Source organism: Mya arenaria, chromosome 5 (assembly GCF_026914265.1).
Source record: "Mya arenaria isolate MELC-2E11 chromosome 5, ASM2691426v1".
Taxonomy (NCBI): Eukaryota; Metazoa; Mollusca; class Bivalvia; order Myida; family Myidae; genus Mya; species Mya arenaria.
Window position 1 is genome coordinate 52,369,240 of NC_069126.1, and position 22,318 is coordinate 52,391,557.

Sequence of the window (22,318 nt, forward strand, 5' to 3'; positions counted from 1 at the left end):
ACGTGCCTGGATCTTAGAATCCGGATCATCTGACGGAAATTTAAATAACATAAATACAGCCCCGTCCGCAGACACGTGATTGCAGCAATAGAAGAGTTCATGGCCTTCTGGAAAGACGTGGCTGCAGCTGATACTGTCTGAACAGTCAGAGGGAAATAGAAATATAAGATAAACACAGCCTTGTCAACATTCACGTCACTGGCGCAAGAACAAAGTTGAGTACGTTATCATAGAACTCGGCTGTGGGGCTGACGATTACACTCTATGGACCTTCTGAAGAAAATAGAAATATATCATAAATACAGTCTCGACCACTTAAGTTTGACTTGGGGCAACCTTTTAAAATGCCGTAGAAGCGGATCTCACGCTTACATCTCTTGACCGGCTGAGGGAAATATAAATACAATATAAATATACCTTCGGTTGATCCCAGCGTTGATGGTCTTCTTCAAGAACGTTGAGGCGGAAGAGAGCTAAGAGTATCTAGACCGGCAAAAGGCAATATAAATATCATAATTATGAATATAGCATAGTCAAAAGACACTGGTGATGACAACGTTCAGTGTCTAGTTAAACGCCATTAAAGCGGGAATAAAGTTAACAGTCTCTGGACCGGCTGAGGGAATTGATGATTTTTCATGATTTTCTTAAAAGACTTGGAAGCGGGAATGAAGCTTACAATCACTGAACCGTCTGTAGTAAAAATAAATAATATATATATATATGTATTTTCCAAAGACACGTACCTTGGGAGGACAAAGTTCATAGTCTACTTAAAAAACATTAAACTGGAGCTGAATCTTATAGTATCATGGCCGGCTGAAAGAAACATCAATACAATATTAAAATTAAATGACTTCGTAGCGGGACTGAAGCCTACACTTTCTGGACCGTCTGAAGGAAAAATAAATACAATGTGAATTTAGCTTCGTCACGTGACTTGGAAGGACAGATATCATTGCCTTTTAAAAAGACGTTGCATCAATGCTGAAGTTTCCACTCTTTGGACCGTCTAAGGACAAAAAAAACATAATATAAACATAGACTCGTACTACGAGACGTGACTGGGAAAAGAACATAGTTCAGGACTTTCTCATAAGACGCGTCAGCTAACCTAAAGCTAATATAACCAGGTAGTCTTTCATAACTAGTGTGAGTGTTTTTCAGGTGTATATGTTCCGTTATGTTTGAATAGCTTCAGTGTGATAAAAGTCTCACGGCAGTAAACACCATTTTCTAACATATCATGTATTCACTGTCATTGCACAATGCATTAAATCCTTTGTTTCTTTTCCTTTCTTATTTACTTTTGACTTGCTTCTCTTAAGAGACAGAGCTATATATAAGTGATTCAATAAATACAATTATTTATACAATGTGATAAGAATCTTCAAGATTGTGTATCCTAAGTCAATGAGAATTGGAAATGATATTGCAATACTTTACATATACCTCAAATTACAAATTAGAAAAATCACATAAAAAGAATCATTTGAAAGGACCTATTAATAAAATAAACAAGCACTTATTTATTTGTTAACGATATAAATATGTTACATGAAAAATATTTTAATAAAACTTGTATGTACTCCAATACTAATTTACAATATTCACGATGTTTGAAATGACATATTTACTGTAAATATAATAAATTGCAAAAATCCTCATAAAACGCTTTGTTGATAAACAACGGTACATACACAGAACGTTTAATGTTAATCCTAAACTCTCGGACGACGTGTACCCGTTAGTAACGTTTTCAGTTGCCGAACATTTCATGACAATTGTGCTGTCCGTCTTCCGCACATCAGAAATAGTGAGTTGGTGTCTGGAAGCAGAGTACGTGTAACGTGTGTTGGCTGGGTTTGTATGACCATCTATTAACCAGGTGTAGGATAAACTAAGCCCGTGGTTTGTCGGTATGGTTGTGGAGGTACTACTGCACGTGACAATGACATTTCCACCGACGGAAGGGTCATTGTTTGACGAAATGATAGGTGGTTCTGGATCTCCTTCAAGCAATAAAATATACATATTACTCTAGTATTTAATTATTTATTCGGTAAAAACTACACAAAAATGCTCCATTCGTGGCTTAAGGGTGCATGTGTTAAAACAATTTATTTCAAACACAGAACGTCTAATGGCTGAATATCAATACGCTGAAAAGAAAACATTTCTGAATATCCTAACAGTCTAGTGTTGGTATGGAGCGGTATTCAGTTCAAAAATGAAATTGGCAATTTGTTAACTTTTCATGCTTTATTAATAATCTGTTTCAATACATTCCACTTATGTATTGTTTAATTCGTTGTAAAAAAGTGTTAAATCGTAATTAACATTTCTGTAACTGGCTAGCAAATTTCATGATGTTACAAACCGTTATGTGTCTAATGCTAAACGCCAAACCGCTATGTGTCTAACGCTAAACGCCTAACCGCATTACGCCTAACTCGATTTCGATTACGAAACTAAACTTGTAAATGTCAACTTATCACTGAAATGTTACTTCGTTTGATTTCAAATTGTCTTCTTAAATTGCAAATCGGAATGTAAACCGTGATTCGATATTACTAGAATTTGATTGACGAAACAGAAGATGAAAAATCACGGAAAAGTTACGTTCCCTTACTTTGAAATTGCCATTTGTACTATAGTGGAAATCACAGGCATCTGGAGCATTGAGTTCCTAAAATACCTCGGCCAGTATCAATAAGGAATTGGCCTCGGAAATAATAAGGTCCATCATGGCCTCCCAAGGAGATGTTCAAACACCCAAGCGATATGTTAGACCAAAGACAGAATGAGGGGAGAACTATAACCACCTACTTATGTGTAAGTGTTATTTTCACAGGTGCTCGTCATATTGCCTGGATACAGTAATACATACTTATTTTCTTTTATTTTTTTATTTTATTTTTTAATTATTTATTTATTTCGGTCAAGATAGTGAATACATGTGATTTAAAAAATTATTCCACAATTTTTCATGAAAGAAAATTAGTATAATATATAAATAAATATAAGGTAAACATGTGCAAAAAATCATCAATTCCAAACGGACCTAATTAATAGAGCATAGTTCCTAAAATAATAGAGATAATCTAATATTTTTTACTGTTCTGATAAGGTTAGATTCCCATCTACAAGAAAAATATAACTTTTATGCTAGTAAGATTGATCTTTATGGCATATTCAAACAAAATGCACCGACCAGAAGCTGAAATTCGCCATTACAATAGCACCGGGAGGTTGAAAATTAACGGATTTTTCCCCCTAAAACACGTTAAAATCAGACTGACATGCAAACTTTCCGTATGCATTACAAAGAGAAGCTTAAAATATAATTCCTACCGTTAAAACCTCGTTGAGTAAGACGCGTATTTATCAAAATCGAACGTTTTTTGTTGCAGTATTTCCACTTTCACTTCGAATCACCTTTTTGCAATTTTGACCATGACCGCGCACTTGGCTATGGCTTATATACACGAAGCGTTTTCATTGGACGGCTACCATCGACTTTCCTTGTTTTAATGACGTAACTGGAAAAACATTCAAATGTTATCCAAAGTGAAAGTAGAAATACTGCAACAAAAAACGTTCTATTTAGATAAATACGCGTAAATATTCACTATTTTGACCAAAATAAATAATTGAAAAAAAATAAAACAATATAAAAAAATATATATATAAAATGTATTCCTGTATCCAGGCAATGTGATGAGCACCTTTGGTTATTTTATATACATGATATATTTTTTTTTAAATATAAAAAGTGCCCATATGAGAAACTTAATGGAAATGTCTTTTATTTTTAGTGGGTGGGATTAAGTCTGCTTCCAATTGACAGATCCTGAGATAGTAAATAATAATTTTTGAGCTCCAGTGACCAGTGGTAAAATTAAGAACACAAATACTTTATAAATTTGATTTCTTTGAAATACAAATAAGTCTGAATCTGACTTTACTTAGATTGATAATAGGTCATACTTCTTATAAAGCACCAGTCAATTGTAACCACGGCCCCCAGGTCTGGGGGTATACTGGGGATAACCGAGGAAACGGGCTGTGTTTTGGCCCTGCAGTGCCGCGTGAATGCGTTGGTTTTATCTTCGCTTTAAATATAGTGGGGAATGAACCTTACCTAGGGTCCCTGAGGTGCAGGGTTTTTTGGCGGGGATTTGACCACCTGTAGGTTCCCGAAGGGCAAGGATTTAAGTCGGGTTGGCTGGACCAGAAGTCAAAGTCCCCGCTATTCCCCGGACCTGGGGGGAGGGGGGCGGCAGTGGTTACAATTGACTGATGCATAAACACAGTGTTTTTACAAACATAATTTTTTATAATTAAAATTTACTTTTCTTTAAGTTTAACCATAGACGTTTGGTTTATATGTCCGTGTTAAAACATACCTCTTCTTCAAATATAATGTTTGTTAGTGACATAGTTAAATACATTTATTCATCAAAGTTGTAGAGTGTTTTGATAACTGAGAGCTCAATGTAATGGCACAATAGGATGTCTGTTCACTAATAAAGATCATTATGCTAGTGGTCTAGCAAAATGGGTTTGAACACAAAAACCAGCACACATTTCTTTCAAGGTTAAATTCTATAATATCAACCGTTGGTGGTGATGCAGAAACATTGCAAGATGCTGACATTTTTACTCTGTCAATGAATATTGCAGACATTTAAATTTCAATCTTATCGTTATTTTCAAAGGACAGTATGGTACAAGTGGTGCGACCGGCTCTGAATTCCTGGCTTGTTCTGATAAAAAATGGCAGAAGGGGTAATGGTTGTGTTTTTTTCAAAATTCGGACAATTTAAAAATTCGGACAATTATTTAACAATTAAGTACCCTACTGGTTTTAACCAAAATGTACTTGCATGTTTATATAATTAATCAACAAAGAATGATGGTTATATCAGCATTGTATTGGAATTTCAACATGATAACAATTTCATTTTACATCAAATCTTAAATTTGGTCCAAAGCTTAAAGCTGCTCTCTCACAGATTGACAGTTCTTCTTGGTCGTATCTCAAAAGCCTTTCAATTGATATCAAAGTAGTAAGGGTAAGGGAGGTGAATATTTAAATTAAATGTATACAAATAGATGGCTTAAAGCAATATGGAAAATGATTTTTTCAGCAGTTTTCCAAACAATTGAAATCTGTCATATTATGTGTGACCTTATATGACTAAATTGAAGGATTTATGCCAAATTTTCAAACTTGAATATAAAAGGCTGTGATCTGATATTATGTCAGCAGTCTAATATAACTTTCTAGACAATTGCACAATAATTGCCAATTTGCTTGTTAAAAGACAAAAAAAGGTGTCAGAACAGTAAATCTGTGAGGATGCAGCCTTAAAATGGTGTGGCACTTAATAGTTTTTGAACAATTTCTATATATATATGTTATTGTACAGGCTTTTCAAATAATTGATCTGAATATCTCATTCCTATTTGTTCTGTTATATTTTATGATTTTTATTACAGGCAATGGAATGTAATCAAATGTGCCATTGTACTGAGGATTGACCTGCAATACATGGAAAACATGTAACACAACTGCAAAGCCAACCTGGAAGGGAAAATAAGTACAAGATGGAAACAAAGTGGAACAACATGTTCAGTGGAACATCTTGATATTTGATGACTAACATACTGATGTGAAGTTGCATATAATAGTTAACTGTTGGCCAGTGATTAGTAAATACAAAAATTATCATTAAACCCTCGATGCAATACAATCCGAAGCTGGACATTTACTTTACAACCTAGATAGAGCCAGACTCCTTAATTACGCTTGGTAGTGCTACTCAGTGGTAACCCTCTTGCAGTCAACTTTTAAATAGTTAAACTTATTTTTCAGAGTATTTGAGTGAACTTTACATTTAATCCGGACACATATATATTTCATTGTGGATTATTTTAACAATGGAAAGTGCATATTTATATATATTCATGCAACTGTGTGGTAAAGGATTCATCTACGCTTAAAACGGTTTTCATAAGAAGGAGAGAAGATAACAGAAACAGAAACAGATCGAATTGGCAGACCAAATAAAGAAAAACGATGTTGTTTAGTTCAATTTAAAATACTTAAGTCCTAATAGGGCACATGCCATATTGTAAATTGGGCTCTTTAAAATGTGAAAAGGTGCATGTGGTCTAGAGGATAAGCCTAGGTGTCAGCCTCAAATCCAAGGTTGTGGGTTGACGGTTCAAGCCCCACCGAGATACTTTCTGATGGCCTCAGAAAAAGGATGTCTGTACTAGTTTCTACTAAGGCTACAGACTTGAGAGTGATTATGCAAGCTTTCAGCTTGCGTAGCAATCTAGCTGAAATGATTAGGTTTAAAATAAGATACTTGCTGACTTTCAAACAGTTTTTTCCATTTGTGTTGATTTGTTTTTCAGTCTGTTAGAATGCTTATTAGAAGTGATGAGCATTGCTTACTGCAACTAATATTCATTTTTAGCTCGACTATTCGAAGAATAGGTGGGCTATACTAGTCGCCCCAGCGTCGGCGTCGGGTTAAAGTTTTAGGGCAAGTTGGGATTTTCACTTATAAGTCCAATACCCTTCATTCAATTGACTTAATACTTCACACAGTTGTTCAGGGCCATCACATGATGAGGTTAGATAACTCCATAATTCCATATTATTCTTTACACAGATTATGGCCCATGATTGACTATGGAACTTAGGTTAAAGTTTTAGGGCAGGTTTGGATATTTATAAATAACTTCTATACCCTTTATTCAATTGACTTTATATTTCACACAGTTGTTCAGGACCATCACACAATGAGGTTACATAACCCCATATTATCCTTAATACAAGTTATGGCCCCTGATTGACTTAGGTTAAAGTTTTAGGGCAGGTTAAAGTTTTAGGGCAAGTTGGGATTTTCACTTAAAACTCCATTCATTCAATTGACGTAATACTTCACACAGTTGTCACAGAGCCATTACATTATGAGGTTAGATAACTCCATATTATCTTTTATACAAATTATGGCCCCTGATTGACTATGGAACTTAGGTTCAAGTTTTAGGGCAGGTTGGGATTTTTATTAATTACTTCTATACCCTTCATTCAACTGACTTAATACTTCACACAATTGTTCAGGACCATCACCCAATGAGGTTACATAACTCCATATCCTTAATACAAGTTATGGCCCCTGATTGACTTAGGTTAAAGTTTAAGGCAGGTAAAAGTTAAGGGCAAGTTGGGATTTTCATGAAAAAAACTTCTATACTGTTCATTCAATGCACTCAATAAGATTCAAAATTATTTTCGACCATCTTTCAACAAGAAACATAACTCCATTTTAACCCTAAATACAAATTATGGCCCTTGATTTTTAAAAAAAAAAATGATTTCTTTTGAAAGGCATATTTGTATATTCTTAACCACATTTTCATATGGGAAATCAAGTTATATGAATGACTTGCGTCATTGTTCGGGCGGGCTGGTGGGAGGGCAGCATCAAAGTCACCTTATGTATCGAAGAATTTTAGTAAGGTTTGACATAAAGAGACCAAACTTGGTAATATTACATCGGTATTGTATTCACTTCTAAGTCAAAGCGGCATAGTCGAGCGCGCTGTCTTATGACGGCTCTTCTCTTTATTAAGTTAAATATAACGCACATAACATGACTTGTGATTTTACTGATACAATTTTAGCTCACCAGAGCAGGATGTGCTCAATGTGAGCTATTGTGATCAGTCTTTGTCCATCATCTGTCCGTCAATAATTCCTTAACAAACACCTCCTCTGAAACTACCTGGCGAAATTCAATGAAACTTCACTGGAAGCTTCCTTGGGTGTCCCTCTAAAAATACAACAAAGGGTTTCGATTGATTAATAACAATAACAACAACAAAATGGCCTACTTCCTGTTTTGCTTAAAAAACCAGCTCCTCTGAAACTACCAGTCCAGTTTAATGAAACTTTACAGAAAGCTTCATTGGTTGACCTTCTACAAAATACAAAAAGGGGTCATAAGTGATCAGCAATAACAACAACAACAACAACAAAATGGCTGACTTCCAGTTTTACTTCAAAACATCTCTTTTGAAACTACCACTCCAAATTCAATAAAACTTTACAGGAAGCTTACTTGGATGACCCTCTACAAACATACAACAAGGGGTCACGATTGATCAACAACAACAACAAATTGGCCAACTTCCTGTTTTGCTTAAAAACCCCATCATTTAAAACTACCACTCCAAATTCAATGGAACTTTACAGGAAGCTTCCTAGGGTAACCTTGTACAAAAATACAACAAGGGGTCACGATCAACAACAACAACAACAATCTGATGTTAAAATCTTTTTTTAGTTATGTAAAGTTTACTCGTAAGCAAGGGCAGCTAACCTTGCTCTATGGTCTCCCTCTCTGTTGAACAGTGTATTGTGTATTTTTAGTTTTTCTATTTTTAGTAACAAAAGATTAAATGTTATATTTTTACTTTTTTAGGTAACAAAAGCACGAAGTGCTCAATGTGAGCTTTTGTAATCGGTCTTTGTCTGGCGTCCGGCCGTCAGTCCATCCGTCAGTCAGTCAGTCCGTCCGTCAACAATTGCTTAAATAATTTCTCCTCTGAAACTGCCAGGCTAAATTCAATGACATTTCCCAGCAAGCTTCCTTAGGTGACTATCTACTAAAACACAACAAGGGATCACGATTGATCAACAACAACAACAACAAAATGGCCGACTTCCTGTTTTGCTTAAAAAGCATCTCCTCTGAAACTACCGCTCCCAATTCAATGAAACTTTACACGAAGCTTCCTTGGGTGACCCTCTATAAAAATACAACAAGGAGTCACGATTTATCAACAACAACAACGACAGCAACAAGAACAAAATGGCTGACATTTTAGCTTTAAAAATAATCTCCTCCTAAACTACAGTTCTAAATTCAATGAAACTTTACAGGCAGCTTTCTTGTGTGACCTTCTAAAAAATACATCAAGGGGTCAAGATTAATCAACAACAACAACAATTACAGCAACAACAACAAAATGGCGAACTTCCTTTTTTGCTTTGAAAAAATATCTCCTCTAAACCTAAACCATTCTATTTAACTTTACAGAAAGCTTCCTTAAGTGACCCTCTACAAAAATACACCAAATATCATGATTGACCAACAACAACAAAATGGACAAAATGTAAAAACTGATAGTTATGTAAAGTTTACTCTTGAAGCAAGGGCAGCAAGTCTTGCTATATGGTCTCTTTTGATGGAGATTCCACTTCTTTCTATTTTAGTAACAAGGGAGTAGATTTTAAATTTTATTAAGTCTTCAACATAGCCAACATTGCTCATTTTTTAGGTTCATAGATTCAAATAATTATTATAAACTTTATTTAGAAGGAATTTCATTTTTACTAAATAATAAATTTAATAATTAGAATTTCCCATTGAACTTCATGTAGATTTTTCTAAGCTACAATCTTATCTTCTGTGTGGGTAGTGAATAAGCCTTTATGGATTTAAAGAAAATTTGGTTTTGAACATGTGAAGGAAGGTGATGTTGACATAGATGGAAGAAGCAATGATATTAGCGGAAGGTGCTTAATGTGTTCTGATATTTGTTTATTAGAGCTTAAGGCACTTTATTGATTTTATTGGATGGTGCATTGTTTGTTGTCTGTGTATCTATACTAAAAACTCTTTCAGTGTGCAAACAATTTTACATAGTTTTGTTAGTGTGCAGGTAATTGAACGAAGTCCTGTGTGTGTGCAGGTAATTGAACAAAGACCTGTCAGTGTGCAGGCAACTGAAAAAGTCCTTTCATTGTGCAGGTATCTGTACCAAGTGCTGTCAGTGTGCAGTCAATTAGCAGGTCCTGTCAGTGTGAAGGCAACTGAACAAAATCCTGTCAGTATGCAGATATGAGAATCAAATTATGTCAGTGTGTAGTCAATCATCAAGTCATGTTAGTGTGCAGGCAACTGAATGAAATCCTGTCAGTGTGAAGTCAATCACTAAGTACTGTCAGTGTGCAGGAAACTGTGACAAGTCCTGTCAGTGTGCAGGCAACTGTGACAAGTCCTGTCATTGATTATCCAGGCAACATGTTAGATCAGTATATTTTTCAATATTCTTTGAGAACAAATATCAAGCTTTATTGATTACAACGGTTAAACTCTTTTACTCAGGTGAGCACTTTTAAGGGCCATTATGGCCCTCTTGTTATTTCATTGATTGTATGGGTGTATTTTCTAAAATCATTAAATGATATAATAAAAGTTATTCTGAGTTTCCTTGTTCTTGTTTGAAGAAAATGTGTTGAGGTTTTGGCAAAGCATAGTGTCCTCATCATTGTTTTGTGCAAATCAAAAACATTCAAACAATGTAATAAAAAAACACACGGTCAAGCGAAGTACTCAAGAGGCATAAGGTTATTGCCAAAGAGACTGGTAATTTATTTAGACAAATGAAATGCATAGAAAGATCTATAACTCTGACCCATAGTTATGTTTTAGTTCTTTTATTGTGAGTTTATGAAGAAGACTTGGACATTCAGTAGTTTTTATTATTAAGATTTAATTTTGTATTGGCAACTTAAAGCCATGAATAAGGGGTAAAAAAACAGAAAGATTGTGTAGTCTCCCAAAATACTCAATGCACTTAAAAGGGCTTTGCACAGAATGAAATTAAAAATAGGAGAAAAACCTAAATTATAATCAATATTACATTGGATTGCATACTGCTGGCTCCATCATTGCTTGTCTAATATTTGAAATAAAATTAAGGGACATATGCATGTTAATCAAATCTGAGAGTTACTGGAATTACCAGTATACTTGTTTGCATTTTATGGAGCTGGACATTAAAAAGTCATTATGGAATAGTGATCTATTAAAAAGGCTAATTATTCAAAAACGGTTGTTAAGTGTTATTGAAAAAAGGTCTGGTGAACATTGATGAAAAGCTTAGTAACCTAGCTAAATAGTTTGTTTTAGGCTTATTTTACCAAAAATGAATGTTCACTTGAGTATCTTATCAGTTACTGTTTTGGTTGTTATTTTTTAATAAAAAAGGACAATTTACTCATATATATTAAGACTAATAATTATTCATTTAGATAAATATTTTGTGTATAGAAACTTTTAATGAGTGTTTATTCAAAGCCTAAAAGAACAAGAGCTGTCACAGAGACAGCGCGCTCCACTATTCCGCCGCTTTTCAATGTAAGGATTGAAACGTTTAGGCGAAACATGTAGGATCACTGTTAGATTAGATTTCAATGCAATACAAGGTGTGCTGAGGTATTAACATAAATGTGGTTCCATGCAAAATTTTAACGAGAGTTTCTAAGTATAATAATAAAGGGCCATTATTTGCAAAATACAGTTATCTAACTTGGTTGGGTGGTTGAATATCATTGTATAAAGTCTCAATGTAATACATCAAATAGTTGCTGAGATATTATCCTATGTGTGCTAACAAGCAATACCTTAAGAATTCCTAAGTCGCATAATAAAGGGGCAAAGATTATTAATATAAAAGATCTTACTTGATTAAATAAGAAGATTAAATAGATGGGACCCTGTGTGTAAAGTTTAAATGTAATATAAGATAAATTCGCTGAGGTATTGACTTAAAAGTGGTTACATGCAAAACCTTAACCAGAATTTCTATGTCGAATAAAAAAGCGGCCATTATTTTAATTTAATGCAAACTCGAGTTATTTTAATTGGTTATTTAAGTAGATTGGATGGTTGAGTACCATTGTATAAAGTCTCAATGCAATCCATTAAGTAATTGCTGAGATATTAACCTATGTGTGCTTACATGGAAAACCTTAACCAGAATGTCTAAGTGAAATAATAAAGGCCCATAATTTGCATTATATTCAAAAAGTGTTATCTGGGAATACATATCTAATGTTTCAATGCAATACATGATATATTTGCTGAGATATTGACTTAAATGTGGTTACATGCAAAACATTAATTTAGTATGTAAGATAGTTGGGAATACATATCCAAAGTTTCAATGCAATAACTGATGTATTTACTGAGATAATGACTTAAAGGTGCTTACATGCAAAACCTTAACCAAGGTGTGACGCCGACGCCGACGCTACCGCCAACGCCGACGCCAGGGTGAGTAGTATAGCTCTCCTTATTTTTCGAATAGTCGAGTTAAAAAGTGAGCTCTATGTGAAGCATGATCTAACGTGATCAAATACTATTTGAAGACAAATCAAGTTCTGCCATCTTAGCCAACACAAAGATTTGGACGAATTCCAACCCAAAATAACTTATTACACAAAAATGTTCAGTTTGCAGTCCGAACCCAATAATGCTGCATGAAAGGCATGCATGGGTATTAACTGATAAAGCTGACTGGGGGGGGGCAAGCTCACGCCCACTCTATTACAACCCACAGAGTTCTGGACAATGCAGTCAATGTTGTTGTTTTTAAACAGAATAGTATTTTTTTTGAATGGCAAGGAAAGCTGAAACACACACGCAATCTATGACTTCTAACTTACTTTACATAGGGTAATCGTAAGCTGGTTGAGAAAATGCTGACATTTAGTCCATACAAGCATTTAATCTGATATATTGGTTAATGCATGCCATGAACAATATGACCATTTTGAATATTGGCAAGTACATTTTCTGTGTTTTCACCATTTTTCTAGAGGGAAAAGTGTACTTCTGGTATAAAAAACATCTTAGTATTCAAATGCAAACATTCTTTGATGTTACAATAAATCTCTTCTCTTAAACAAGCACATTTAATTTGACACTATCCATTTCCTTGTTGTTACAATGGGCCGAATTGAGAATAGTTTTAATCGCCATATAGTAATTTCGTATATCCCTAATACTATTTACGTGGTCTATCTCTTTGTTCCTAAAATCGTGCCATTTGTCATTTTCTGATATTTCCAAATAAAAATGTATTATCTATTTACAGAAGTATAAAATCACATCAATATTTCTGTAGTTGTTTACACGGGGACAAATTGAAATTTGGAATTTGGTGACTTATACGTTCATTTGGGCAGTTGTAGATAATCGTTTCATCGGCCCTGTTGTCCCAACTTAGTATAAATGGCAATTTTAAAGTCAGGGAAAGTAACTTTTCCGTGATTAGTTGAAGCTAGCATTGACAAGCTCATCTTCAGTTTCGTATTGATCAAATTCTAGTTTTATCGTATCGCGGTTTGAACTTAAGCAATAGACACATTTCGATTCGCAATATATGAAGACAATTTCGAATCAAACGAAGTAACATTTCAGTGATAAGTTGACATTTACATGTTTAGTTTCGTAATCGAAATCGAGTTAAGCGTACTGCGGTTTGGCGTTTAGCGTTAGCCACCTAGCGGTTTGGCGTTGAGCATTAGACACATTCAGCGGTTTGCAACATCGTTAAATTTGCTAGCATGATACAGACAATGTCTATTCATGAAACATGGAAACCATAATGTAAATAACGATATAGCACTTTATAACAACGAACTAAACAATACATGAATGGAATGTATTGTAAGAGTTTTCTAATAAAGCATTTAAATGTTAACACATTGCATATTTCATTTTGACCCAAATACCACTCCATATGTTGGTGCGTACGATTTTTAAAAAAAAAAATTGTTCAGGAATCACCTTTTTTCAAACCTTGGATTTTCACATATCCAAATGAAATTTGCTAAGCCATAATGGTTCTTATCCTGTCCCTAAAATAGTCCACAATACCATTTCTAAAATTTATACACATAAACTTCTAGCGTTAGAACACTGTTTATATAGAACGAGTAGCGTTCTGTTAAACAAATATCAGATAATGTGGTACTTCAGAGTTTACACCTGATATCAACAGTAAATACATGTTATATATAGTAACACGTGTGTGCAGGGATTCCGCGATTATTTGCATGACTCAGCGATTATCAGTTTTGCGGCCGAATATCATTTTGCGGCCCAAAGAACGTACTAAAGTGATATGGGAATCAGTCACTTTATCTATTATAATCTATTTAGATAACCAGTCTAAAAGAAGCTCACGTAGGGAACCAGCTAACAGGAAAAAGAGAGACTTTGACAGTCGACGACTGTCACCTGACGTACATTTACGTATTCAATATGCAACTTAAGTAAATCTTATGGTCATTCACCATTGACTTCATTCGCTGTATTGGTGTGTTATTTATACCTCGTAATCTAAAACGCTACATGATTCTTAGATCCAATTAAGACCAATATTGAATACTACCCCTGTTGACTATCACTCTTTACATCCATCATCATCCTTTACAATATTCGACGCTTGAGCTCATCTTTATTCAGGTATGTTATTTGGATGTTAGTTTATATGTCGGAACAACAATAGTACGCACGTGAATTCAATTTACGTCTTTAAATCCAATTTTGCGACTGTAAAATAATGTCTCAACTTAATAATCACAATTTATGGATCTGCCTGAACAAACTCATCAGTAAAATCTTAAAGGTAGTCAAACGCGAACGCAGTTTAGAAAATTATGCTTGTGTTTGATAAACAGTGTGGACTATACGGCGGCGTTTTTATACAGTGTGGTCTGTTGACATTCTTAATCCAAAACAAAGGTAGCGGTAAAATTGAATTTTCTACTTGAAAACAACAACTGTACATACATGTTGGATCGGAACATTAAATGACAACACGGAATTGTTTGCCTTTTGGCTGACTCTCAAAAACTAAATTTTCCAGAGGAAATAAGAATTCACAACTAGATTGCAGGTAAACTTTTAAAGAAGCCTTCAAACTTACAAAATAAAAAAAAAACAAGCATATGTATTAAAGAGGTTAATACACGGCGTGGCCAGGCTGTTGAATGAAAATTTGCCCTCGTACTCAAAATGTCCCTCGACTACGTCTCGGGCCATTATGAGTCGCCTGGGCAAATTATCAATCAACGGCCCGGCTACGCCGTGTATAAACCTCTTATTACCACACCCAATAGCAAATATATATAGGAAGCTTGTGAACAATATAAATATATAGGGAATCATTTTGAGGAATTGATAAAACAGCATTATTATTTATGTGCACACAGATAACAGTGACGGCAAAGTGATAAAACATAGGGTGATAAATACCAAGTACAAAAAGTGTTTTGCACGCCTTTTCCTCTTTGGATTGGACTTCGATGAGTTTATAGGTCCCTGCTGACGTTATCTGTACATTAGATAACGTAATAGAAAAGTCACCGTTGGCAGCATTTCCTGAAAACGTGCAGTCTGTAGGTTTGCATGGCTCTTGTTCCATAATCGCACCGTTATAGAAATCTATATTCATCAAATTGGTTTCGTCCTTCCGAATCTGGTAGCTTATAACGCCTTGAGTGTTCACAGTTGTACTCAATGAAATTTTTAAATCGGCATCATGTACCCTTTGAAATAGTCGAGGAGAACTTGTTGGACAAGCATATACCGTACCTGAACAAAACAAATATTCCCAGTATATTGTCGACAGGAACAATGACAAAAAGAGAGTACTATAATCCCCTATCATACTTAAGATCACACAATGAGGCACATGACAGCTCACAAGAGACGTAGATGGGTATATAGAGGATATCTGTTTGTTGTAAGATCGTAATATACTTCACCGAACAAAATCCAGAAGTAACTTTTGGTGTTCATAAGGTTAAATATATTGCTTACACTGCAACAAACAATTTTCTTTGTACAAAACGCCTAAATTATTGAAAGACATGTATTTACATTTTATACGAAAAACACGCTTATTTGTGTGCATACGTAGCGTCATTTGACATCGTTGATATTATGTCCACTTCATTGAACTGCTTCGATTTACCCCAGCCGCCTAAAATTGTCAACAACTAAGCGTGGTAATCAAGCGAAATCTAGTCGTCATAGACAGTGAGTGGTGAATGACTATTCTTGTGTCACTAAACTCTTAAACTAGGTTAAATGTTTAAAATGTATTTTTTAGTTTAAAGGAATATTTACGCGTTCGACCTTTTCAATTGTCATTCAGAAATGGTGACCAGTGTTATTTTCGTCAAGTATGCATGTCCATTTCAACTTGAAATCATTAACTGTTACTATTTGGAACATAGACGCATTCATAAATGTTCCTTTATGCAAGGTCATAAAATATTTGCATTAAAAGCGCGCAAATGACATAAATGAACTCTTCAGGATTATTTCCCGACTCGTCGGAAATAGAAATGTCAGTCCATGTCATTAGCTGTCAGACTGAGTGATCAGCGTTCCAAGGGTAGCGGCGTTACAATCGCGCTTTCCAAATAAGGGGGTTTTCAGAAATGACACTAGCATTCATAAATTTTACTCGTTGCCATAGAAAACACTATTTTGTCTCATGGCTTTGCCACTCGAAAAATAATGCTTTTCTCTGACACTCGTGAAATTGAACAGGAATTGATGAATCTTTAAAACCACCACCATCAAAAGCATGTTATACATTTTCATTGCCTGGGCATGATCTGAACAATGCAATTTGTTTGTGCTTAATATTAAAGTTGCACTCTTATAGATGAACCGTTTGACATCTTGTTGTTCACTTGCGTAAGTACATACTAACAACCTTTAACCATTCATCCATGGATACTTTACACATTTACAATAAAATCAAAGCGTGTACATACTTTCGGCATTCTACATTTTCATATAATGCCGAATGTGTATATGAAGATTTCTCAGTTAATCTCGGTAATTTCAGACCAGACTCTTCAGCATGTTGCAAATTTATAAATCATTATCGATATTAATATGTTAATTTGTCCACGAGTGATATAGGTTGAGGTAACTATTACTTATCAAATCATAGTATGTGGGTGATTCGATTCAGGACTTTTGAGCGAGGATCCTGTCATTGTAGAAATATACATTTATCATACACTTAATTGATATGTCCAGTGCATTTTGTTGGATACATTTGGTTCAGTGGTCATACCCTGGTAGTAATTTAAATAGAAGTGTACAGGGACTTTCCAAAAAAATGTTTCAATGCTTTATCCTTGAATAAGCATTGTTTATAAAACAAAAATTCCAGATACGGTTTCATATGCTATTGAACATTACTCTATAGCTTAGTAACTATTAGGGTATTCCATGTATTAAATTCACAGTCACTTGTATTCCATGGCTTTAATTTAATTGAGTAGCAGAATAAAAATCTAAAAATATTTGCGAAGGAATTCATGATCGTGCATAAACTACCTTAAAGGGGCTGTACTCCGTATGTAAAAATAGCGAAAAATAAAAGAAAATTGTCGAAAACTGACATAAATGTTTCTGTAGCTTTTTGCATATATATTGGCATCGATGTGTACAATGCATTCAAGTTTAGCCATTATTTCGTATTTTCTATCAAATAAGATTACTGGGTGTGTCTACCAGGTATATTTCATTCCTTATGCGTGATTGGCTAATCGGTGTTATCACGTGATATTACCGAGGTATATATAGCTTAAATATGTCACCCACTTTTAGTAAGCCGCCGTGTCTCAGTGGACTGCTATTTTGGCGACACGGGTTCGAAACCGGTCTCCGACACATTTTTTTTTTAAATTTTGGTATTTTTTTACAATAATGATATCAAAGCGTAACACATTCTATTAGATAATTGTCCTGAGATTCGTTACAGAAAAAAATGTTTTTGAGGCCAATATGGTGTACAGTCCTTTTAAGATGTTTATGTTAATTTGTTTTACAATTGCATGACTATACTCACAAAATAAAAATGGTCAAAAACGGTCATTCTATGAAAGTGCAGTTTAATGACCCATGAATGTGGTAACAGAAAAAAAGAGCTCTTTTATATTTTTGTTTTCATTTTAATACAATAAATGGCCTATGCTATTGGGTATTTCTCAACTTAAGCAGAATCATTGATAGGGATAAGTCAAATTAAATGATTCTTTGGAAGTTAAGTTATGCCCTGCACCATAGCTCATCTAATGACTGATTTCGCGCACAAACTAAATACGCCCATGGAATAATATTGTTAAGCCCCTTGCGAATATAAGGGTTTTTTTTTTTATTTCCAGAAGTAACAGAAACGATGGTATCAATTCATATTTAAGAAGTAAAAACTCAATCATATTAAACTGATGAAAATGACTGAATGTAATAAATCTATGACAAACTATTTAGTCATGGTAAGATATTTAACTGACTGACTGACAGACTGACTGTTTGACTGACTGACTGACTGACTGACCGACCGACCGACCGACTGACTTAATTAAAATGCAACACAAGACTCCGTCAATAGTATGCGCAAAATGTCCTATCCTCAAAAGTATCACAGGCCTAACATAACGCAGTGAAACTTTCACAAGTGCTTGAGAGTGGATTTTAAGATATTTGACGTGAGTCGCATTATTTAAGAAATGGCTGGAATTACTTAACCAATATATTATTGAAGGACAATTTCATATAATAATTTAAAATATCCCGTGACATCATAATTATATAGTAGTAAGCTATCTTGACATATTTGAGTTGTCTATGATAAATTGATAAAACATTAACCACACCGTTGTTTCAAAAAGGTAATTTCGAAACACTTGGTAATAAGTCACTTCTAAAATTCTCAATTAAGCAATTTTACCTGAAATTACAATAAGCCAAACACACACCAAACACATAGTTTTACTCATGGTATGAATATGTTCACAAGTCCACTGTAAAACTGTCGATAGGCTTCTGTATAAAGCTCCTCAACTTTATCTCTTCAATACATGGTATAACCTTAAGGTTTAACCACATAAACTATTTCTATAGTATGCATATTTTAACTGTGATTCTCACCCTTACGTTTATGCCACATTTTGTCAAGCTTTCAGAATGGTACTCAATGTACAAATTTGTATTAGTGTAATTTATAAAATATTTTCTAAAAAAAAAATTCAACAGAATACACCATTATAATATAGATGTAGATCAATATATTATTTTTTCAAAATTTACAAGCAAAAAATTAATCATGCAAATATATCGCTTATACGACGACTCTTTTCCATTTTTGTTTTTTTGGAAAAAAATCGACTCCCATAGATAAAGAGTCCCTTGCATTCTTTAACTTCGTGAAGAAGTGTTGAAATATTACGACCCGGGAGTCGATATATTATGAACTGGGGTTACTATTTTTGAAGAAGATCGACCAAAGGGACGAGATTCTATGATGGGGGTAAAAGTACTACTAGGCTGGAAGGGCTGATACATATTTTTAAAAGAACAACACTAAATCATGAAATTGCTATTGTTATTTCATGGCTTAATCATGATAAATAAATAAATGAAGTGCCATCATTGTGATGAACAAAGCACTGGAAGTGCTGAGAGGCTGGGGAATGATAGTAGTAGTAGTAGTAGTAGTAGTAGCAGTAGCAGTAGCAGTAGCAGTAGCAGTAGCAGTAGTAGTAGCAGTAGTAGAAGCAGTAGTAGTAGTAGTAGTAGTAGTAGTAGTAGTAGTAGTAGTAGTAGTAGTAGTAGTAGTAGTAGTAGTAGTAGTAGTAGAAGTAGTAGTAGTAGTAGTAGTAGTAGGAGGAGGAGCAGGAGGAAGAGGAGCAGCAATAGTAGTAGTAGTAGTAGTAGTAGTAGTAGTAGTAGTAGTAGTAGTAGTAGTAGAAGTAGTAGCAGTAGTAGTAGTAATAGCAGTAGTTGTAGGAGGAGGAGGAGCAGGAGGAGGAGGAGCAGCAATAATAGTAGTAGTAGTAGTAGTAGTGGTAGCAGCAGTAGTAGTAGTAGTAGTAGTAGCAGCAGTAATAGTAGTAGTAGTAGTAGTAGTAGTAGTAGTAGTAGTAGTAGTAGTAGTAGTAGTAGTGGTAGTGGTAGTGGTAGTGGTAGTGGTAGTGGTAGTAGTGGTGGTGGTGGTGGTGGTGGTGGTGGTGGTGGTGGTGGTGGTGGTGGTGGTGGTAGTAGTAGTAGTAGTAGTAGTAGTAGTAGTAGTAGTAGTAGCAGTAGCAGTAGTAGTAGTAGTAGTAGTAGTAGTAGTAGTAGTAGTAGTAGTAGTAGTAGTAGTAGCAGTAGCAGTAGGAGGAGGAGGAGGAGGAGGAGAAGGAGCAGGAGGATGAGGAGCAGTAATGGTAGTAGTAGTAGTAGTAGTAGTAGTAGTAGTAGTAGTAGTAGTAGTAGTAGCAGTAGCAGTAGCAGTAGCAGCAGCAGCAGCAGCAGCAGCAGTAGTAGTAGTAGCAGTAATAGTAGTAGTATTGGTAGTAGTTGAACATTTCAAGAGAAACAGTGGTGGAAAGGGGTCGTTCTATAAAGCATGTGGAACAGTATACAAGCATAGACTTAGACAAATGGACACGCATATGGCACAGTCACGCATAAGAAAAGGGTTTTATTGAACGGGTTCAGTATTGTTTTCATTGATACTTTTATATTATTTTTTCGCAAATTGCAATATAAAATCAGTAAATAGTTTTCTATTTTCTAAAAGATAACTAAATTGCGTTTTGTATTGTAGTTTTCAATAGCTTTTACAAAATGATATCAATGTTAATACAGTTTTATTGTTTATTAAATTTTAACATTTAAAAAAGGTTAAATCATACTGTGAGTTTATCTTTAATACTTACTCTTTAAATTGTAAAAGTACTCGGACTGTAAGTCTGATTAAAACCAGAGTAAAGTACGCTTTTAAATAAACATATCGCACAGACTATCACTTTAAATATTTTGAACCGAAATTTTTTACACCACATATTGCATCTAAACGTAACGCCTCGTTTTCTGTGAACAAGATTTCTTTATCATAAACATTATCTAGAATACATTGTACAAAACTATTTTAAATAACAAGATTGTTCCATTTGTAGTCTTGCATTATAGGGCCTCATCAATTTAAGTTTGGGCAAAGTTATTGTCTGACCAAATATTCAATTCAGTACCACTCACCGCTACCGTTTGTCTTGAGGAGCGGCTTTCGATTTGGAAATTATAAATGAAATGCGTCAAAATCTGTGAAAACGTTTGTGAATATAATCACAAACTACTTTTTGTACATACAACCTTAGAATTAGCCCTTACAATTTCAAAACCAATTTAGACTATTCTCTCAATAACCGAGTGTAGGGTACACTTGATTCCCCTTTAACTATGCTATGATTCAATAAAACTGATAAAAAAATAAAAAGAAACCTATAGCGGTTTTCCTTTTATAATCAGTTCGCTTTTTACTTTCAGCAAATACGAATGTTACGTATCAAACCATGTGGTATGACAACAATGATTACAAATGCAATCGATTTTGCCGTACGACTTTTTATTGGGGAAAACAAAATAAAGACAAATCTGACGCTGATTCGTCGAGAAATATATACTAGTATGTGTTAAGAATGTTCATGATACCCATATACAATGAGGACAAACAATATTAGTTTACATTCAAATCTGGTCACAATGTTAAAGAATTCCGCCGCAAAAATGAATTGTGTTAATATATGCAATCACACCTGGTTGCAACTACCAAGCGTATTGTCCCCATATTTCTAACTGGGACGTAAGTTTCCAATCACCATGTCGGTTGTAGGTTTAAACCGAAGTGATCCAATATCCATAAGTGGGTTGTAGGTTTCCAAGCGAAGTTACCCAATATCCCAGGTAGGTTGTATCTTTGCAAGCAAAGTGGGAAGTAGGTTTCTAAGCGAGGTGTCCCAATATCCCTAGGAGGGTTGTAGGATTCCAAACGAACTGATGCTGTATCCCTAGGTTGGAAGTAGGTTTCCAAGCGAGGTATCTCAATATATTTAGGTGGAAAGAATGATTCCAAAGGAGGTGTCACAATATCCTATAGGTGGAAATTAGGTTTCTAAGCGAGGAGACTCAATACCCCTAGGTGGTTTGAAGAGTTCCAATAGAAGTGTCCTTATATCCCTAAATGGGTTTTAGTTTTCAAGGCGAAGTGTACCAATATCGAAGCAAAGTAATCCTATATCAAGAGGTGGGATATAGGTTTCAAAACTAAGAGTCCCTTTATCCCTAAGTAGGTTGTAGGTTTCCAAGAGAGGTGTCCCTATTCCAAGGTGGGAAGAAGATTTCCAAGCGAGGTGTCCCTATATCCCTAGGTGGGAAGTAGGTTTCCAAGCGATGTGTTCCTATATATCTCGATGGTTTGTGGGTTTCCAAGCGAGGTGTTTCTTTATTCATAGGTGGGTGGTAGGTTTTCAAGCGAGGTGTCCCTATATCCCCAGGTGGGAAGTAGGTTTCCAAGCGAAGTGGCGCAATACCCGTAAGTATGAAGAAGGTTTACAAGCGATGTGTCCCTATATTCCTTAGTG

General features: G+C 34.9%; 1 protein-coding gene across 2 annotated transcripts in view; it reads right to left on the reverse strand.

Moving 5' to 3' along the window:
* The window catches only part of LOC128233734 (hemicentin-1-like), a 53,579-nt gene extending 34,787 nt beyond the window's left edge, over nt 1-18,792 (reverse strand). The window contains exons 1-3 of one of the 2 annotated variants that reach the window (XM_052947553.1): nt 18,646-18,792; nt 15,141-15,479; nt 1,701-2,012 (exon numbers count right to left, since the gene is read on the reverse strand). In XM_052947553.1, coding sequence (XP_052803513.1) covers nt 1,701-2,012; nt 15,141-15,479; nt 18,646-18,694 — 700 coding nt within the window. In that variant the 5' untranslated portion in view covers nt 18,695-18,792. The remainder of the gene's footprint in view (nt 1-1,700; nt 2,013-15,140; nt 15,480-18,645) is intronic. The other variant, XM_052947554.1, reaches the window with a different exon arrangement.
* Between the last annotated feature and the right edge of the window lie 3,526 nt (nt 18,793-22,318).